Genomic DNA, 21,558 nt, shown 5'->3' with positions numbered 1-21,558 from the left:
TAGCAAGCATGCATTGTCCCCTTTGCTAAGCAGGGTCCACCCTGGTTTGTATTTGAATGGGAGATGTGTGAGCACTGTAGGGGATGGGGCCACTCTGGGAAGAGCACCTGCATGCTTGCATGCAGAAGGTTCCAGTTTCCTTCCCTGGCATCTCCAACATCGGGCTGATAGAGACTTCTGCCTACAACCTTGGAGAAGCCGCTGCCAGTCTGTGTAGACAATACTGTGATATATGGACCAATGGTCTGAATCGATATAAGGCAGCTTCCTATGTTCCTAATAGATTCAGTGGAAAGGAAGCATGGAAATAGGAGCTTCATAGACCAAAGGATCTTGTCAGGAGCACCTTCTTGCTGCATGCAAATGCTATTGCATTCTATTGCTGCACAATGATCTCTTATCAGTTTACATGATGAACTCTCTGCAGGCAGAATGGCAGCTCATATGACCCTATGGACTGATCATTGGTCTTGAGCTAGTAGATTGTGACCCAAAGGTTGGGCTGCAACTTGATTTAATGTGAGGGACTGTAGCAACAGTGCCACAACTATTTGCGGGGAAGACAGAAAATAATACAATATAATATAGCTATAGAGAGAGAGAGAGATGGAAAGTGAAAATATACAATTCAAACAATTAAAAAGTAGCTCCCCTGTTTCCAGTCAGTATTAAATGTGAGTCCTGAATGTGGAAAGATTGAAGGCCAGTGCTACAGATGTTTCTCCCCCAAAGCCCTTACTGTTTTTACAAGCACTAAGTTTATACATGACTTGCCATTAGCCACTTGCCCAGTAAAGTAGCTTGACAGGTTCATTCCTCATGCCACCCTGTGACATTGTCATCACCAGTTCAGAGAACCCCAATACCTGAAGTTGGCTGCACTCACCTCTACGAGTGGGTAGGCGATTTCATTATAAATCTGCTCTGTACTGAGGCCTACATAATATGCCCCATCAAAAGTGAACTGTTTTGGCGGGTCCTCCGTGGCTGCAGGGTTCTGGATGAAGCACTGGCCACGAGCGCTGTCCATGTTGACCACCACCTTGCAGCCAAGTTGCTTTTCGCGATCGTTCAGAGGGCGGCAACGCACAACTACTTTCACTGCTTCTGAGGCCATGGCCAAACCCCAGCGACTTTAGGAGGCTGAAGGGGAAGTGTGGGGCTAAGGCGAGTGGCGACTCTTAAAAAAGAGAGAGCAGGTGCTTGCATCAGACAATGAGCATTCTAGAGAGAAGTGGGACCCACACAATGCCACTAGAAAGTGCCATGGATGTGGGGGGCCCAAGGCAGGGCTGTGTGGGAAAAGGAGTGGGCTGTCTCCCTTGCTTGCTTGGTAGGGACAGTGAGGGGCAATAGTGGAGGTTATCAGGAGTTCTTGCCTACAGAACTAGGTGAACTTGGCAGGCACAGCTTGCATGTCCTGCCTGCTAGTTCCGGGGTGGGGGATTTCCTAAGAAGCTGGGAGAAACCCGGTGTGCTGCTATGACATCACAAAAGCTCTTAGAACTGCCATGCCGGGCCTGTAAGGCCACCCAGGTGACAGCAGCAGTCTACAGCTCAGCACAGCTTGTGATGAGATGGACCGAGAGAACGTGACCCCTGCTTGCTTCACCCAAAGAGTGGGTGCCGTGGCAGTGAAATGGGGCCACTCTGTCTATCTACTCCACAGCTAAGCCTAGTGGAGCAGCCCACTGGCACCCTGACTAACTCTAAAGTGGATTCAGAATAACCCCAGAAGTGGTTTACTGAGCCATATGCCCAGAGACTTGGGTTTGGGACAGTATATAAATATGTTAAATAAATCATAAATAAAATATAACCCCCTGCGTCCCCAGGTGTAAAAGAGACACAAGTTTGGGGCAGTATTTAAAAAAATGTTAGTTAGTTAAATCAACCAATCAATAAAAGGGCACAAAGAATAATGTTGGGGTTGGAAAGGTTACAAGGAGCAGCCTGGTTTAAAACTAGCCTTGCAGGGAAGAGGGGTCTCCAGCCAGGAAGGGGGGCAGGCGGTGCCCACGACTGCATAACTGGGGGAGGGCTGGGGGAGGGAAGAGATGATAGAGCAGCAGCTGCAGGTAATGCCTAGGGCGGAGCCAGTGTCCCACAACCTGCCACGTGTGCGCGCCTCTCACCTGTCCTCTCAAGGCGGGTCCTGGCCTGCTGGCGCGGCGCCACCAACTTGCTGCTTCGCCTTCCAGGCCGCACCCGCGGCTTACCGTGGCGTCCCGTTGCCCGGGGATACCAGGGAGCGTCGTCCAGGTTCTCTGCTCGACTAAAGGGCAGGCAGGGAGCGTCGCGCAATTACTCAGTTCACTCCAGCGGCTGCGGGAAAGTGCAAGACCCGTTCTCCCTCGCACACACCAAAATCCCCTTTTAAACGGAGGCTAGCTTGTTAACCGCACCGCCTAACGTTTTGTTTTGTTCCTTTGGCTAGAGTAGAGATGGAATGAAATGTTGCGGTATGCTATCAGGCATGGTCATCAGGGCAGGATTAAGGGCAAACTGATGCCCTAAGGACAGCCCAACAATGGTGCCCCCCCCCGCCAGCCCTCTTCATTGCTTAACTGACAAGACATTAAGACTCAAGCAAATTATTTACTTATACCTTAATATTTATTTAAATTTTTAAAACTTTTCTTCTAGATTTTTTAAGGTAAAACAAAACAGTTCCACTGCCTATAATTTCTTATAAATAGCTGCAACAGAAGGAATGATTGAGAAAAACATTTCATCAGACATCATAACATATGACCTTCTTTTACTTAAAGTTTTATAAATATTTTGTACTGCTGTTTACAGTAATCTTTCGCATATCAATGACTTTTTACTTCAGATATATAGTTTAGTAGTTTCTCGAAACGTTAGTCACTCACCGAGCCAAAGAAAACATTTTTTTAACAATGCAAAGTAAAGTCAAACACGGCAGATAAAAACAATTACAAAAAATCGACTAAAGTTGAGTGTGGCAGTGAAATGAAAGGTGGCAAAAGAAATGCAAGGTGACAATAAGGGAGGCGAAAAGAGAGTTTGAGGAACATTTAGCTAAAAGTATCAAGGTGGATAATAAAAACTTCTTTAAATACATCAGAAGCAGGAAACCTGCCAGGGAGGGTGTTGGACCATTAGACAATGAGGGAGTGAAAGGGATTATTAAGGAGGATATGGAGGTTGCAGAGAAGCTAAATGAGTTCTTTGTGTCTTCAGGACAGAAGATACAGAGCATATACCGGTACCTGTTCCTGTTTTCAGAGATGGAGGCTATAGAACTGAGTCAGATAGAAGTGACAAGAGATGATGTTCTAAACTGTATGGAAAAACTGAAAAATAACAAATCGCCAGGGCCAGATGGCATCCATCCAAGAGTCCTCAAAGAACTCAAATTTGAAATTGCTGACCTCCTTGCCAAAATATATAATTTATCCCTGAAATCAGGCTCTGTACTGGAGGACTGGAAGGCAGCAAATGTAACACCGATTTTCAAAAAGGGATCCAGGGGTGATCTGGGAAATTACAGGCCGGTTAGCTTAACGTCCGTTCCAGGCAAATAGATGGAAAGCATCCTCAAGGATAAAATTGTAAAGCACCTAGAAGAACAGGTACTGCTGGGGGAGAACCAGCATGGCTTCTGCAAAGGTAAATCTTGCCTCACAAACCTTTGGGAGTTCTTTGAGAGTGTCAACAAGTGTGTGGATCAAGATGATCCAATTGACATTGTATACCTGGACTTCCAAAAAGCTTTTGACAAAGTTCCTCATCAAAATCTCCTGTGGAAACTTAGCAGTCATGGGATAAGGGGACAAGTACATGTGTGGATGGATTGCAAACTGGTTGAAATACAGGAAACAGAGGGTAGGAATAAATGGAGAGTTTTCACAATGGAGGGAAGTAAGAAGTGGGGCCCCCCAGGTCCATACTGGGACCAGTGCTTTTTAATTTATTCATAAATGATCTAGAAGTAGGAGTAAGCAGCGAGGTGGCAAATTTGCAGATGACACCAAACTCTTTCGGGTAATGAAATCAAAACAGATTGTGAGAATCTCCAAAAGGATCTCTCCAAACTGGGTGAGTGGACAACAAAATGGCAAATGCACTTCCATGTTGGCAAGTGTAAAGTGATGCACATTGGGAAGAAAAACCCCAACTTCAAATATACTCTGATAGGATCTGAGCTGTCAGTGATTGGCCAGGAGAGGGATCTTGGGGTCATGGTGGACAGCCCGTTGTCAGCTGTGCGGCAGCTGTGAAAAAGGCCAATTCCATGCTAGGGATCATTAGGAAGGAGATTGAAAATAAAACGGCTAATATTATAATGCTCTTATACAAAATGATGGTGCAGCCATACCTGGAGTACTGTGTACAGTTCTGGTCACCACAGGACTTTGTAGAACTGGAAAAGGTGCAGAAGAGGGCAACCAAGATGATCAGGGGCCTAGAGCACTTTTCTTATGAGGCAAGGCTACAACACCTTGAGATATTTAGTTTAGAAAAAAGATGACTGCGGGGAGACATGATAGAGATCTATAAAATCATGCATGGAGTGGAGAAAGTGGATAGAGAGAAATTCTTCTCCCTCTCACATAACACTAGAACCAGGGCTCATCCCATGGAATTGATTGCCAGGAAATCTAGGACCAACAAACGGAAGTACTTTTTCACACAATGCATAATCAACTTGTGGAATTCTCTGCCACAAGATTTGGTGACAGCCAACCACCTGGATGGCTTTAAGAGGGGTTTGGATAACTTCATGGAGGAGAGGTCCATCATCTTCTACTAGTTGGAGGGCTGTAGGCCAGCCTCAAAGGCAGGATGCCTCTGAATACCAGTTGCAGGGGAGTAACAGCAGGAGAGAGGGCATGCCCTCAACTCCTCCTGCCTGTAGGCTTCCAGTGGCATCTGATGGGCTACTGTGTGAAACAGGATGCTGGACTAAATGGGCCTTGGGCCTGATCCAGCAGGGCTGTTCTTATGTTCAATAAAAGAGTTAAGGGCATGATAGTTAGGGGAGAAACTCTGTGGTGCCGCCCTTCCCTTGATGCCCTAAGCACATGCTTGTTTTGCCTTATGGTTAATCCAGGGCTGATGGTCGTCCTCAACAGTTCAAAAAGAACCTCACCAGCTACAGCATGCATGTTTTAACATGCATGTGTCCTATGAAGTATCATGTTGTTTTCTCCTCTCAGACACAGGGTCAGGGCCAGGACAGGGTCAGTGGGTGCACCACCCTGAAAGGCTGCAGAGAGGTAAACCAAAAGGTAATTTTGAGGCCACGCCCTCATGGCAATATATACTCCTCCTGAATCCCCCTCCCTCATATGATCTCAATATGGACCAATGAATTGGGGGTCCTCAGTCATGACAACTTGCCTTTTTTACTCTCCCTGCACCTCTGCCACCCAACCTGGAGCACTGATTTGATCCTCCTAATATTTTTTCCAAAAAACATCTTTTTATAGTGTGACGTGACAACTTCCACTTAAAAGTTAGGAGCTTGATATTAGGTTAGGAAAACTTCTGGTTAAAAAAACAAAAAACTATGGTAACTGGTGTGAGCTCCCCACCATCTACAGTGGTCTAACTTCCACATACCTGATTCTGCTGACCTGAATCTACCCACCCCCTCCAATTGTGACTGCAATGTCACAACACAGGAAGTGTGGAAGCACACTTCAGAGATACATCCTGACCCTGGTGTAGGGTCTAATATGGAAAGCGCCCTGCTGAGCTTTTCTGATGGGTGCTTTTTTCTGATGGGCTAGAGCATCATCTGTTTTCTGATGGGCTAGAGCACCAGCACACCTGTCACCCTATCATGTCTTAACCAATCTTTTTTCTTAACTTTGACTATGGTTTGTAGCTGTTTTCAAGTTTAAACATTTCTTAAAGTCGATGCTTTCATTTGCCCGTGGGAAATTGTTTTGGCCGCGATAAGGTTTGTTTCTCTTCTTTCTCAAGGTTTTTTCTTTCCTTTAGCTTCTGCCCAAATGGAACATCTGTGGACTGTAATCTTGTTATTATAGTTGGAGATTGGATTCTGTCTGGAGACTTACAATTGCTTTGAGAAGATCATTGTTTAAACCAAGTACTTTTTTTTTTTTACCAGCATCATCTGTTTTCTGATGGGCTAGAGCACCAGCACCCTCTCATTTTCAGTCCCCTCTCACAGCTTGAAACTGGGCTGGATAAGATATGATGGACTTGACCCCAAAATTTTACAGGACCCTTCTATATTTATTTACTGTGCCATGCTCCTCTGATTGACTGTGCCATGCTCTGTGCCATGCTCTGCTAAATGACTGTGTCTTAGAAAAGTTGGTTGCAGAACCAACCAATCCAAGAAGGCGACCTTGGATTTAATCCTGAGTGGTACCCAGGACCTGGTGCGGGATGTCAGAGTTGTAGACCCATTGCGGAACAGTGACCATAGTGTGATCCAACTCAGCTTATATGCAAGTGGAGCACTGCCAGGGAAGTCCAAAACAGATGCGTTGGACTTCAGAAAAGGAAACTTCTAAAAAATAAGGGGACTGGTAAAAAGGGCCCTGAAAGGAAAAGTCAGAAGGGTCAAATCATTCCAGAAAGCATGGAACTTAAAACCACAATGATAGAAGCTTAATTGGAATGTATACCAAGAAGGAGAAAAGGTAATATCAAGTTCCGGAGAACGCCAGCATGGCTAACAATTAGAGTCAGAGAATCTATAAAAGGGAAGAAGTCTTCCTTCAGAAAATGGAAGTCCTGCCCAAATGAAGAGAACAGAAAGGAACATAAACTCTAGCAAAGGAAATGCAAGGAGACAATAAGGGATGCAAAAAGAGAGTTTGAGGAGAATATAGCTAGAAGTGTCAAGGGGAATCACAAAAAAACCTTTAAATATATCAGAAGCAGAAAACCTGCCAGGGAGTCAGTTGGACCCTTAGATGATGAGAGTGTGAAAGGGATTATTAATGAGGATAAAGAGATTGCAGAGAAGATGAATGAGTTCTTTGCATCTGTCTTCATGGTGTAGGATACTGGCCATATACCCTCTCCGGAATTGAGCTTTTCAGGTTTAGCAGCTGAAGAACTGGGCCAATTTGAGGTGACAAGAGATGATGTTCTAAACTGTCTTGAAAAACTAAAAATTAACAAAGCACCAGGGCCAGATGGCATCCACTCTAGAGTTCTGAAGGAACTCAAATGTGAAATTGCTGATCTCCTAGCAAAGATATGTAACTTCTTGTCCCTACAGTCAGGCTCTGTACCAGAGGACTGGAAAGTAGCTAATGTAAGTCCGATTTTCAAAAAGGGGTCCAGGGAGGATCCAGGAAACTACAGGCCAGTTAGCTTAACTTTTGTGCCGGGTAAATTGATGGAAAGAATACTTAAGGACAAAATTGATAAACATATAGAAGAACATGCCTTGCTGAAGGAGAGCCAGCATGACTTTTGCAAGGGCAAATCTTGCCCCACTAACTTTTTGGAGTTCTTTGAGAGTGTCAACAGCAATGTGGGCAAAGGTGACCCAGTTGACACAGTATACTTGAACTTCCAAAAAGTTTTTGACAAAATTCCCTCAACTTTGGGAACTTTAAAGGCTCTTGAGTAAACTCAGCAATCATAGGATAAGGGTACAGATTCATGTGTGGATCAGTAACTGGTTGAAGGACAGGAGAGTAGGAATAAATAGACAGTTCTCAAAATGGAGGGAAGTAAGAAGTGGGGTCCCCCAAGGATCTGTACTGGGACCAGTGCTCTTTAACTTGGTCATAAATGTTCTAGAAGTTGGGTAAGCAGCAAAATTGCCAAATTTGCAGATGACACTGTAGTGATCAGCCACCCCTCCCCTAAAGGGTTGACCAGAAGTGAACCCTGTTCTGACTGACAGGCTGGTGAACTCCAGGGCTCAGCCAGTCAGCACACCAGGTGGATGGGACCTAAAGAGCCATTGGAAGGAAGGTGAGTTTCTTCGTTAAAAGAAGCTGGCTGGAGGTGCAAAAAGGAACACATGTGGCCAGGGAGAATAGCTGCTGGAGGATGAGTGCAGTTCTTGGAATACAGAACTGCAGGTGCTTGAATTCTCATCCAGGATTTGGTGAGTTGAAGACAAAGGGAGCCGGGGCTTTGGCTTCAGGAAGTTTAGTCTAGGGAACATTTGTTTAGTCAAATATTTATTTATTTATCTATCTATTTATTTATTTATTTAACATATTTATATACTGCCCAGAACACAAGTCTCTGGGCAGTTTACAACAATATAATAATAATATATTTTTTAAAAGCTTAAACCCTTTTAAAATTTAACAATTTAAAATTTAAAACAATGTTAAAACTATTAAAAACTATCAAACTATTATTTGGAAGCTATGACTAATATAAGCCACCAAAAACTTATTTCAGGCATGCCTTATATCCATCTATATTTTACAATGTAATATATAAATTATTAGTTTAATGATACATTTGCAGGATTTTCTCATCAAAAATTATGCAGTGCTAAACTGTAGATTGCTAAAGAAAAATATTGTGAATCATTTTACATTAAAAACAAACACAGACCAAAGCATCAATTACTCTACTTTGAAGAGATTAGAACTTTCTGTAGCTAATGTGATTAAAGTATATAAACTTAGTATCTCAATGTAATGGAATATTTTTAGTAAGATATACGCATGAAGTTAGGTTAAAATATCAATCAGGGGTGGAGCCACCATTGGACAAACGGGTTCAAAGAACCCTGGCCGCCACCAACCAAGGGCCACGTCTTGTGGCCCTGACATGCCCCCCGTGTCTGACATAAGACATGGGGGGCCTTATTTCACTCCCAAATGGGGCTGCACGACCCCATTTGGGAATGAAATTGGCCTGCGCTGCATTGGCAGCATGGGCTGGAGCAACTCTCCCTGCCTTTAAAGGCAGGGAGAGCCGTTCCCAGCCTCACTGCCAACACAACCGGGCCAATCTCCCTCCCAAATGGGGCTGTGCGGCCCCATTTGGGAGGGAGACCATGCCTCACGTCTGATGTCAGATGCGGGGACGTTTTTTTGTTTTTGTGGGGGTTTTTTAGACTGTGAGCCCTTTGGGGACAGGGATCCATCTTATTACTCTATTATTGTTTTCTCTGTGTAAATTGCTTTGGGAACTTTAGTTGAAAATTGGTATATACAGGGTGTAGAAAGGTTGGAGTGGGCCCAGAGACAAGATTTTAAAATGAGGCCCCCACTCGCTGAAGCTCAGCTCATGAAGTAAAGAAATGAGGCTGAATAGTGGTAACAAAAAGCATAGTAATATCTATATCTATATCTATATCTATATCTACAGTATATCTATATCTATATCTATATCTATATCTATATCTATATCTATATCTATATCTATAGATATAAAAAACCTATGTGCCACAACAGAACATCATCCTAAATTATTTTTAACAAGGTTTTGTAAATTGTGGATGATGCAAGTCATTTAATGGTACTAGAGAAAGACATGCTGTTCTGGTAGCTCCAGGTCTTAACACTCACATCAATTTCGGAGGATGAATACAACTGAAGGAAGCCCAGGAGGGTGTGTGGTTGAGGGAGTCAATCATGTGACTTGCCTCGGGGGGGCCCCCAAGGCAGTGGGCCCCCAGACAACTGTCTCCCCTTGCCCTATTATAGTTACGCCCCTGGGTATATAAATATTTGTATGTATCTATGTATGTATGACGCCAGACGGGGGCAGGGCCAGGGGGCCACGGCGGCGGCTGGAGTCAGGCCGCTGCCAACCTTGCTATCAATATCTGATTGATAGCCTGATATCAATATCTTGTTACCCTTAGTAATTCAGCTGCAAGAACAGTGACTGAAGTAGTTCCACCTCCAACTTCATCATCTTGAACCTTTGACATATCAACCAAAACTCCTTTCTTTGGTGTGTGCTTTGTGCTTTGTATATCCCTGAAACTGTTCTATGATCGTTTACCTGTAACATAACAAAACTAAGAAACACTAGCCTTCGCCCATCCAGCCAGGGTGTTGCAAAAGACTCTGTAAGCTTTTAAAGGTGCCTTTGTATTTTCCCTACATACCTGTTCCTTGCAACTGGGTAACCATGATTTTTAATGCATGCCACCCAAACATCATTCAGGGTGCTTTTTAAAGTTTGAAAGTGGGGGCTTAAAGGGGGATTTCTCTGGTGCAAACACATCTCCTTGGGCAGTAAACAGCTATCAGTTTTCTCACCATGTGTAGGCTTGTACATGGAAGATTTTGTACTTTTCCAAAAGCAAAATAAAGAGAGTTTTCCCTGGGAATTCCACCCCAAGCCCAGGGAGGTTCAAGCTCTGTAACAGAGAGGGGTGGTGGTGGCAGCAGCCATTTTTGAACCTACCAAAAATACAGGAAGGTTTTATGAGCAGGCTCTGCCAGAAAGGTCAGCAGGGATGATTCAGCACTTTTCCTTTGGCTCGCGGGAGCTTGCTCTGAGACAAAGGCTTTAATCCGCCACAGACACTAAACTATTTAGGGTATGAATGACTGTATTTTGTTTTATTGTGTTTTAGTATTGTTGTATTGGATATGTGTATTTCTATTTCTGCTGGCCAATGGCTGTAATAAAATTGATGGTAATGGGTAGTGAAATCCCAAACAGATTGTGAGGAGCTCCAAAAGGATCTCTCCAAACTGGGTGAATAGGCCACAAAATGGTAAATGCAGCATCTGAAGCTTTTTAGTCTGGAAAAGAGGTGACTACAGGGAGACATGATAGAGGTGTATAAAATTACACATAGAGTAGAGAGAGTGGACAGAGAGAATATTTTCTCTCACACACAACATTAGAACCAGGGGTCATCACATGAAATGGAAGGCCAGGAAATTTAGGGCCGACAAAAGGAAATACTTTCACACAATGCATAGTTAATCTATGGAATTCTCTGCCATGGGATGTGGTGATGATGGCCATTAGCTTGAATGGCTCTAAAACGGGCTTAGACAAATTCATGCAGGAGAGGCCTATCAGTGGCTACTTGGCTGGTGTCTGTAGGCCACTTCCAGCCTCAGAGGCAAGAAATCACTAAATACTAGTTGCAGGAGAGCAACAGCAGTGGAGAGGGCATGCCCTCACCTCTTGCCTGTGGGCTTCTCGTAGGCATGTGGTGGGCCACTCTGTTAAACAGGATGCTGGACTAGATAGGGCTTTGGCTGTATCCAGCAGGGCTGTTCTTATGTTCTTATGATGTACACTGCCTTCTGCAACATTACAGCACTATGAGATCTCTCAGGAGTCTCCATTCCATTCTATCTATATTCCTCCAAAGAACTCAGCTCAGTGTTCATGGCCATGTCAATGGCAATACAAATCCTCAGGGGCGTATCTAGGGTGGGGCAGGCAGGGCACGTGCCCCGGGCACCACTTGAAGGAGGCGCCATTTTTAAAAATAATAATTAAAAAAATGGCCACAAAAACAAAATGGCCATACCAGGCCTCACAGAGGCCATTTGAGCATGCACAGTGGCCATTTTGTTTTCAGCGGCCATTAAAAAAAATTATTTTTAAAAATGGCCATTGCACATGCTCAAATGGTCCCTGCGAGGCTCTAGAGGCCAGCAGGGGGGGGAGGACTTTTGCAGACACCCCCCCCCCCAGCCTTTAGGAAGCCACCTGAAGGGGCTACAGATTTTAAAAAAATTAATTAATAGAATATAAGTCACTGTATACATATTCAGTTTGGCACGATGTACAGAGAATCAGGGTATGTGAATACTGAGCTGAAGCGTATGAGCTAGGATTGTATTCATTTGCTCTACTTTGCTTCTTGTGATAAGTGAGTTAAATGTGATGTCTTAATAATATGACTATTAATGGTGAGTTTGTCTTTGACTCAGTGTGAAATCCTTAGTATTAAGACCCACGGGGAGTTTCTTGCTCTCTTTCTCTCATTTTAACTGTCTTTCTGTAATACTAGAATATATTCCAAGCAGTGACACAGTTTACTCTGCATATCCTTTAATTATTTTCAGATTATCTGGGAAAAGTCAAATTCTCCACTTATTTTTAAAAGTTATAGCACTTAGCATTTACATTATGTAATAAGTCATGCTACAATGCATAGTAAAGAATTAGGCAGGCACTTTTGTTTAGTTTTCCAAGTACACCTTCACATAGTATTTGGGTATTTCATGAGCCCCAGCATACTGAAATTTGTCATTTTCTGGCATTTTTTTGGTCTGGCTACGTCCACTGCTAAATATTTTTTTAAATATTAAATGATTAAAGAGCTTGACTTGTATTTTTCAGCTGATATTATGGTAAAGTTATCTGAAAGATGTTTGGATAGGGGGCGCCATTTCAGTGCTTGCCCTAGGCGCTATTTTCCCCAGATACGCCTCTGGTTACAAGTGTTCCAATTCAGGCTTTCCTTCTCTCTCCTCTTGCAGAAAAATGGCCTGGGGACTAAAAGTATATTCTCATTGCTGATCCTGCATTTGGGAGGGGGCCTGCTACATAGGGTGCCTCGTCATTGTCTTTTTCTGAAGTATCAACAGGGATGGATTGCCCTGGGTGGAGGTCTGGTGCAGAGCTTCCATGATATAGAGGTTGTCTCCTGTCTCTTTGGGTTCTTTCCCCCAAGTATGGATTGCCCATACTTGGGAGATTGCCCATAGCAGGAATGGGATGTCCTGGATGGGGACCCGATGCAGAGTTTGCCTCTTTAGATCCTTTTCTCTCAGTCTCAGCAGGGATGGAAGGCCCTGGGAGAGGGCCCAATACAGAGGGTGCTTCTTTTGGTTCTTTCCTTGGAAGATCAGCAGGGCCGGAAGGCCCTGGGAGGAGGCCGATATGGAGGTTGCCTTTTTTGTTTTCTCCTGTGAGTGTCATGCTCTACAGAGAGCCACCCCCATGGCTTTTCTTCCTGCAAAGGAAATGGGGAGGGCACCCCCTAGCTGCTTCCCCAGGGCCAAATCAGTCACTCAGCTTGACACTTTGCCTGGATCCAAGCCTCTAGCTGCTGCTTTGGCTCTTGGTGGAAAATAAGGGGGCTGGAGAATAACATTTGGCCTCCTTTCCATTTGGAACACTTGGCCTCCTTTCCATTATTCCTGCCACCCAGCAGCCCTGAGTGGTTCACCTAACCCAGGGCTGCACCACTTGGGCCTTCCAGCTGTTGTTGGGTTACAGCTCCCATAGTCCCCAGTCGCACTAGCCAAAAGTCAGGGTTGATGGGAACTGTAGTCAAACAGCAGCTGGAGGGCTGGTGGTGTGCAGCCCTGCCCTAAATCAAGCTTCCCCTTCTGCATCACCACTCCATCCTCTTCCACAAGAGGCAGATCCCTCTTCAGGGCCAAAATCAGGCCTCCTAGCCATACATATTGGGGCAGACAAGCTCTGTATAAGCCTCCTGGCAAGGAGCAGTCTATCTTGAGCTACCTCTTGAACCTCTCAGAACATCTCTTGGCCCCAAGTGGACTGCCCATAGAGCCTTTTCTGTGGCTGGGTTGGACCCAAAGACATTTTTACCCAACTCTACTCAACGAATATTCAAAGAAAGACAACTTTATTTTCTTTAAAATCAACTTTTTAATTTTTAAGCAGTAAATATGCATGTTCTATTGTTGTTTTATCTCTAAATCCTATCCTATGAAAACAAATGTTTAATATTTTTAAAATAAATATGCAGCATTTTATTGCTACTTTTGTATGAAGCACTGTCTGGTTTTTGTCTTGCTCTTTTTCCTCCTCAACATCCAGCTCCCTTGGAGGAACCAGGATCCCCATAGTGGCTTCCACCCTTGCCAGTCTGCTCCGCAGTCTCCGGAGCTGTCCCCTCAGTGCCTTGAGGTTTTGCAAACATTCCTGGCAGCCGTGGAGGTCTCTTTGGCCTTGAAGGAAAGAAAACAAACAGGGTCAAGGGGCCACAATACCAGTCCCTGCACGGACTTCTAGTCCCTTTCCATGCCCAGCACAGACTTCTCCTCTCTACCTTGAAAACCCTCCATGTCTATGCCCCACCCTGTCCCTCTGCACTGATCCTCCCCCCCTCCCCCAACTTGCACCCCGTCAGGTTGGGTTTTGCTCCTCCAGCTTCTGTCTTCAGCCACCTGGAGGTCTCCTGCTCTCTAAAACTACTCTTTTTCTTCTCCCTCACTGACTGACCCTTGGGTCTGGAACCGCCACTCACGTGGGCCCACATCCCTCTCCTATCCTTCCAATGCAACCCACCTCCTCTGTGCAGCTTTTGGCTTAATGCCTCAGCAGAGGCAGCTCCATCAGCTTGAACTGAATGCCCCTTATGCTTTCCTCCTCTTCCTCACTTCTCTCTCCAAAGCCAGACTTTAGACTGTATGCTCTTGCTGGCCGGGAACTTTTGCCCATGTACATTGACGATGCTATAAGGAGGATTGTGATAAGCACAATTGTATGTCATCCTCCTTGGTTTCCTGTTTCAGTCCAGCTTGAATTCAAAAGGGCTGATATTAGCATTCATATTATCGGCATTCATGAATTTAGTATTCACATTCTGCTCTTCCTCAAGCAGCTCAGGGAGGTACACATGGTGATTTTTTCCTCCTAGCAACCCTAAGAGTTAAGTGAGACTGCGGGACAAGTGACTAGCCCAAAGTCACCCAGCGAGGTTCATGGCTGGATGAGAATTCAAACCCGCGTCTCCCTGGTCCTACGCAGGTGCAGCTGAAATACATACACATCGTTCCCCCGCTTGTCCCACCTCAACTTCCCTCTCCTTCCTCTGTTGCTTGCCCATCTCTGTTTTTAGACGATAAGTGTTTTAGATTGGAAAACAACAATGAGGATGGAAAAGGGGTGCTGCCTCTGTGAGACTTACGGTCATTCAGCTGATGGAACTGCAAACCCATCAAACTCTGAAGAGTTTCTTTTACATTGCTGAGGTCCGGCTCTAGAGGAGGTGGGGAAGGAGGAGGAGGGGGAGAGGGATGCAGGAGGAAAGAAGAGGTGGAGGCGGAGGGTGGGATGGAGCCAACTTCCAGCGAGGCAGAAGATAATAATGAAGCGGACCCAGGGGGGCGGAGACATGCAGCAGGGCCTGCAGGATCATCTGTAAGAGAGAAGCAGCAGCAGGTGATCAGCCGCAAATGCTGGCATACTACCACACCCGCCATCACTTGCCCTCACTGCTCACCATGAGAAGCTGTCTGAATTACAGGCATCAGAGCTTGGTCACCTGAAAGACAGAAAACGAAGGAACACTTCAGCAAGCACTGACAACCCATCCACAGGCCTCCCCTCCGAAACTTAGATGCAGACTCAAATCAAACATTTCAACATTCACGAGAAGGAAACAAAGAGCAAAAGAGCCATTTTTAGCCCAGCAGCAACTTCAGGGGTGTGCTGCAAACGTACCTTCCTTTCCCCACCGCTGCTCAAGATAATTGTCAGCAATGGAAGGCTCTGGTAAGGGCTCTGACACAAAAGCTGCTTCCTTTGGAGTGCCAGTGGGGATGGAAGGACCTGGCACTGAGGTTTCCTCATTGACCTCTTCCCCCAGAATGTCATTGGTAATGTGAGGTCCTAGAAGGGATCCTGGCATCGAGGTTTCCTCTTTGAGCGTTTCCTCGAAAATATCAGTGGAAATGAGAGTTCCTGAAAGGGATCCTGGCACTGAGGTTTCCTCATTGAGCTCTTCTCCCAGAATACCATTGGTGATGTGAGGTCCTGGAAGAGGTCCTGGCTTTGAGGTTTCCTCATTGACCTCTTTCCCCAGAATGTCAGTGGGGACACAAAGTATTGGAAGGGATCCTGGCACCAAGGTTGCCTCATTGGGCTCTTCCCCCAGAATGTCATTGGTGATGCAAGGTCCTGGAAGGGATCTTGGCACCGACATTTCCTCATTGAACTCTTGCTCCAGAATATCAGTGGGGATGTGAGGTTCTGGAAGGGATCCTGGCACTGACGTTTCCTCATTGAGCTCTTCCTCCAGAATATCTGTGGGGACATGAAGTCCTGGAAGGGATCCTGGCACCAAGGTTGCCTCATTGGGCTCTTCCCCCTGAGGGTCCCCCAGAAAATGGTGCAACCTGGGTCCCCCAGGACACGGGGCAACATGGGCCGGATTTCTGGGATGACCTGAAAGAGAGGAAATAAAGCAGGAATCTGGAAATGAGGATGGCCCATAGCCCTGATAGAAATTGCCTCCCCTTTCTGCCTAGGTTAACCAGCTGGGGTGCAGCCTGGGATTGTGGGTGAGGTGGTCCACCCAAGGAAACAAGCAAGGGATGAAGAGGAATACATTGCATAGCACTGGCAAGACAACCCTCACCTACTACGCTTCAGAAGGGAGTGCAATGGCCAGGCTCTATCTGCTGAACATACCAATGCAGCTGCCTTCTCCCAAGTCATACCCCTGGCTCACTTTGCCCTACTCTGGCTGACAGCCGCTCTTGGGCAGAAGCCTTTCCCTGGCTAGCTAAGATCCTTTAACAGAAGATGAAGAAGACTCAACCCAAGACCTTGTGCATGCAAAGCACTTGTTCCACTACTGGACTATGGGCCCTCTTTCCTCATACCTGTGAGGAAAGAGGCTTCTCCTTTGAGCAGAGTGGGAGCTGATGGTTCACATGGACTAAACAATGCATTTGCTCTTTGGCTAAAGCAACAATCCCCAGTTTCAGCCTTTTGACCTATGTGCGGGGGTAGGGGTGGGGCTTGAAAATCTGCCTGGATGCCATAAGCAGGAAGCATAGCTATGATCTGAGGAATGCAGGCCCAGCTCCGAGGGGCAGAAAACTGGGAACAGAGAAAGAAAGAGTCACTTTGGACTGATCTCGGAGCTCATTGGCCAGGAAATGTTGCCCTTGTTTGCAGGTGATCCTCCAATTGTCAAATTACATGGGTCCTAGCTAAGGGACTAGGAAACAAGACACCAGCATGCTTTAGCTTCCTCTTCTCCAAGGCAGGGGAACAAGGCCCAGAGGATGTCTTGGGGCTGGGTGTGGGCAAAGGGTTCTTGCAGGGCTTTTTCAGAATTGCACCACTTCCAAGGGAGAATGACCAAACCTGCCTGCCTGCTGCCACAGCCCTTTCCTCATCTCCTCCTAGAAGGGAGGGTATCCCGATGTGACTTGCCCGGGCCCCCTGGTCTCCACCAACACTTTTGGCTGCAACAAGTGCCAGCAGCAAAGGATAGAGGTGGCTGAACTTGCCCTCCTGCACCCATCAGATGGACGTCTGCCCATCTCTCTCTGTTGTCAAAGCGAAACAGGTCTCCAAGGAGACACTCCCTGGGGTGTTGAGGAGCCCTGAGAAGAAGCATGCACTCTCGTCATCCACTTACCAGTCTGTGCCCCCTCTTCATCTTCATCTTCATCCCTGCAGAGATAAGGAGAAACATTCTTAGTAGCAAATCACAGGAAATTGAGGGGTCCCACAGTAATCCGAGGGGGTGCTGTGCCATCCCAAGCGTGTCCTCACCCATAATCCTTCTAGAAAGCCCTGCTAATTTTGGATGATTCCATGGTTGGGAACAGTGAATGTAATTGCTATTGAAAGTCACTCACTGCATTTTGCTCAAATTGTTTTCACTTGGGGATTGACTGGTTGACAGGGCGGGGGGCAGACCCACTCTCGTAGTTTATAGATATGAGGCCAGCTTTCCCACCCCTCTCCAGAGAAGATTTTCAGCTTTTTAAAAAGCCCTCCCCAAAAAGGGGACACTTCAGCTGAAAGAACATACATGATGTTTTGTTTTGTTTAAAAGATGGAATAAGAGGGTTTATATTTCTGACAACTCGAATCCCCGGCAGTATGTTTCCCAGACTATGGGAAACACCTATATCGGGCAGCAGCAATGTAGGAAGATGCTGAAAGGCATCATCTCGTACTGCGCGGGAGATGGCAATGGTAAACCCCTCCTGTATTCTACCAAAGACAACCACAGGACTCTGTGTTCACCAGGAGTCGACACCGACTCGATGGCACACTTTTACCTGGGTTTGGGCTATGTCTGAACAACCCCCACCCCCTCCACCCCCATCCCTTTAGCTGGCCACACCAGAGCCAAAAGCATTAAGAGGAGTCAAGAGGGGGGAAAGCAACTCATTTTGGTTCTGCCTCTGGGTGAGACCTATAGGAACATGAAAGAAGAAAAGGTTAGGCATGTTCTTGGAAATAACATGGGGGTGCTGGCAGAGGGCAGCTTTTGAAGTCAGCTTCAACTGGTGGGCAGGATACCCCCCCCAAAAAAAACACCCCAAGTGGGCCCACAGGGGCCAGCCAGTAGCTCCTGGGTGCTACCATTTCACAGGTCTAGGACCTGCAAGCTTAAGAAATACAGTGGTGAGCGGGAAGTCAATATTCACTTAATTAGATGTAACGGGATTGTTAAGATATTGTAAAAACCAATAAAACATTTAAAAAGCAAAAAAAGAAAAAAAGAAATACAGTGGAAATCAGCCCAGCAAGTGACCTTCGAGGGCCACCTGCATTTCAAGGAGAAGCTGTGTGGTGTGAATACTGGTGGTGAACTTGTGACCACTAAAGTTCACATAGAGAGCACAATCGCATGTAAAGCAATCAAAGGGCATCTTTAAAAACTAAGTCCAGGCAGCCATTAGACTTGGCTTCCCCATCATGCTTACCTACAGTTCACCCATGACCAGCAGCCACCCATCCTGACAGCTAAGATGATAAGCTGATGATAAACTGACAGCCAAAGACAGCCAACTTATCAAAGATGCTGCAGCTTATCTAGAATGCTGCCAAGTGAGCCTCCTGCAGAATCCTCACAGGTCTCCAAGGGGAATCATGACGGCAGAATTCTTTGGCTGATTGTGAGATCGCAAGATCAGTTACTGGCCACGCTGGTTCCGGTTTGAATCCAAACACTGTCTTGGTTGTGCAGCTCAAAGTGTCAAAGCACCAGGGGAGAGTCACCCCTGTCCTGCCCTCCCTGCTCCCCACATGTTTTCCACCGAATCACTTGCTGAAGTCCCTTAGCTAGGAAATCCCTCTACATCACATTTAGCACTAAGGCCTGTCTCTGTTCAGAATACACAAAAAAGAAAGCCAATTTACTTGTGGAACTAGGTGTGGTGATGATCCCTGGCTTAGATGGGTTTGAAAGGGGGTTAGAAACATTCATGGAGGAGGAGAGGCCCCTCTGTGGCGATTAGTCAGGATGGCTATAGAGAACCTCCAGCACAGGCTGAATCCCAGATGCTGGGGACATGCAATGGGTGTGGCTGTTGCCTTTGCACTCTGTCATGAGTTACAGAGGACTCAGATGTTACAGAGGACTCATGCAGGTTTATTATCAACCTGCACTAGCAGTGGCTGCAGCCCACCCCTATCCACAAGCATCCCCTTCCTTCAGCATTTGCTAACAGAAGGGAAAAGGCAAATGAATAGAAAGTGACAGAGAGGGAAGGAGGGGGAAATGAGAAGGGCAAAGAAAGAGGGGAAGCAGGAAAAATGATGATGCCTCACAAAGAATGAGCGAGAGAAACAGAAGGCTGTAATGTACTTTTTGTATAAGGTTATGAAATGGAAAACAAACAATATTCAATATCTTGCCCCACCCCCACCCCGTTACATCTTCGGAAACAACCTACAGTATGTCCTTATTAAACTCCATAGGCCCAACTGCACAACATCTTAGTTTCCACTGCACTTTTTTAAAAAAATGCACTGCATAGAATGCACCCAGCTGCACATCAGAATGAACCTTGGACTAAGGGACCGCCTATTTGGCCTCCCCAAAGACCCACCACGGCAGCTCATGGCCCCACAGTGGATGGATGAATCCTCCCAAGGATGCTACTCTTATATTTTTAGGGGATGGGCCAGGAGCATTCTAGCTATTGCTCCCTTGATTGATTGATTGATTGATTTATGTCAAGTCGGTGTCGCCATTTGAAGGGGGGCGCCATTTTTTAAAATTAAAAATATTTTAAAATGGCCATTTTGTTTTCAGCAGCCATTTTATAAAAACATATTTTATTTTTAAAAATGGCCACTGCACATGCTCAAATGGTCCATGTGAGGCCCTAGAGGCCAGTGGGGGGAAGGGGAACCTTTGCAGACCCCCGCCCCCAGCCTTTAGGAAGCCCCTTGAAGGGGCTACAGGTAAAAAAAAATAAAATTTTTTAATATAATATGTCACTGTACACATATTCAATTTGGCACTATGTACAGAGAATCAGGGCTTGTGAATACTGAGCTGAAGCTTATGAGTTAGGATTATATTCATTTGATCTTAATTTGCTTCTTGTGATAAGTAAGTTGTTGTTTTTTTACATTTATATTCCTTCTTCCTCCAAGGAGCTCAGAGCAGTGTACTACATACTTAAGTTTCTCCTCACAACCACCCTGTGAAGTAGGTTAGGCTGAGAGAGAAGTGACTGGCCCAGAGTCACCCAGCTAGTCTCATGGCTGAATGGAGATTTGAACTCAGGTCTCCCCAGTCCTAGTCCAGCACTCTAACCACTACACCATGCTGGCTCCACACACCATGCTGGCTCCACTTAAATGTGATGTCTTAATAATATGGCTATTAATGATGGGTTTGTCTTTGAATCAGTGTGAGATCCTTAGTATTAAGGCCCACTGGGAGTTTCTTGCTCTCTTTCTCTCATTTTAAATGTCTTTCTGAAATACTAGAATATATTCCAAGCAGTGACACAGTTTACTCTGCATATCCTTTAATTATTTTCAGAGTATCTGGGAAAAGTCAAATTCTCCATTTATTTTTAAAACTTATGTACTAATGATGCTACAATGCATAGTAGAGAATTAGATAGGCACTTCTGTTTGGTTTTCCGAGTACACCTCCACATAGTATTTGGGTATTTTATGAACCCCAGCATACTGAAATGTGTAGTTTTCCAGCATTTTTTGGTCTGGCTATGTCCACCGCTAAATAGTTTTTGAAATATTAAAAGATTAACGAGCTTGACTTGTATTTTTGAGCTGATATTATGGTAAAGTTATCTGAAAGATGGGTGTCAGATGTTTGGACAGGGGGTGCAATTTCAGTGCTTGCCCTAGGCGCTATTTTTCCTAGATACGCCTCTGACTGATGGTGGTACCATTTAAGCTCCATTTGGTTCCAGGTAAACCTGTTTAGAGGTGCAACTCAAGAACATATATTAACCCAGAGTAAGCTGAAGAGAGGAAGTCTCCCCGGTTCAAAGTTCCCCGCCATAAACCACCAAAGGTATTCAGGGCTTACACAAGCCACTCTCCTGGGACCAGGATCCAAAGTGCCTCTCGCCCATGAAGCTCCCTAAGGACTTCGAGCCAATTACACACTCTCAGTGTAATCTCCTACAGAAGTTCTGCGAGAAGGAAAGAAGGACACATTTATTTAAACAAATAATAATAAATAAACAAGTAATAAATACTTTTAATAGTTGTAAAAAGATCGCACACACTGACTACAAACAAAGGCATGACAAGGTAGCAGGGATGATACACTGGAACATCTGCAAAAAATACAAGCTACCTGTAGCCAAAAATTGGTGGGACCATAAAATTGAAAAAGTTGAAGAAAATGAAGATGTAAAAATATTATGGGACTTCCAACTACAGACAAACATCTGCCACACAACACACCAGATATAG

The 21,558-nt window shown here is 45.4% G+C and overlaps 2 protein-coding genes across 4 annotated transcripts in view; both read right to left on the bottom strand.

The window, feature by feature from the left end:
• KIF17 (kinesin family member 17) overlaps positions 1-2,238 on the bottom strand; it is a 38,355-nt gene extending 36,117 nt beyond the window's left edge. For all 3 annotated transcript variants that reach the window (XR_008317752.1, XR_008317753.1, XM_053302983.1), the window contains exons 1-2: positions 2,136-2,238; positions 887-1,180 (exon numbers count right to left, since the gene is read on the bottom strand). Coding sequence is in view for 1 of the 3 variants with exons in the window: in XM_053302983.1 (XP_053158958.1) it covers positions 887-1,117 (231 nt within the window). In the remaining 2 variants the exon portion in view is untranslated. The remainder of the gene's footprint in view (positions 1-886; positions 1,181-2,135) is intronic.
• An 11,280-nt stretch (positions 2,239-13,518) lies between these two features.
• On the bottom strand, positions 13,519-19,563 carry LOC128347401 (uncharacterized). Its single transcript, XM_053301964.1, has 6 exons — positions 18,576-19,563; positions 17,273-17,307; positions 15,343-16,065; positions 15,122-15,163; positions 14,807-15,037; positions 13,519-13,844 (listed from the first exon to the last, which is right to left on the bottom strand). The coding sequence occupies exons 1-6, from the start codon at positions 18,605-18,607 to the stop codon at positions 13,543-13,545; spliced, it is 1,365 nt and encodes a 454-aa protein (XP_053157939.1). The 5' UTR covers positions 18,608-19,563; the 3' UTR covers positions 13,519-13,542.
• Between the last annotated feature and the right edge of the window lie 1,995 nt (positions 19,564-21,558).

Source organism: Hemicordylus capensis, chromosome 2 (assembly GCF_027244095.1).
Source record: "Hemicordylus capensis ecotype Gifberg chromosome 2, rHemCap1.1.pri, whole genome shotgun sequence".
In the NCBI taxonomy this organism is placed as follows: Eukaryota; Metazoa; Chordata; class Lepidosauria; order Squamata; family Cordylidae; genus Hemicordylus; species Hemicordylus capensis.
The sequence above is the reverse complement of the archived record's forward strand: the minus strand, read 5'-3'. Positions and strand labels throughout refer to the sequence as shown.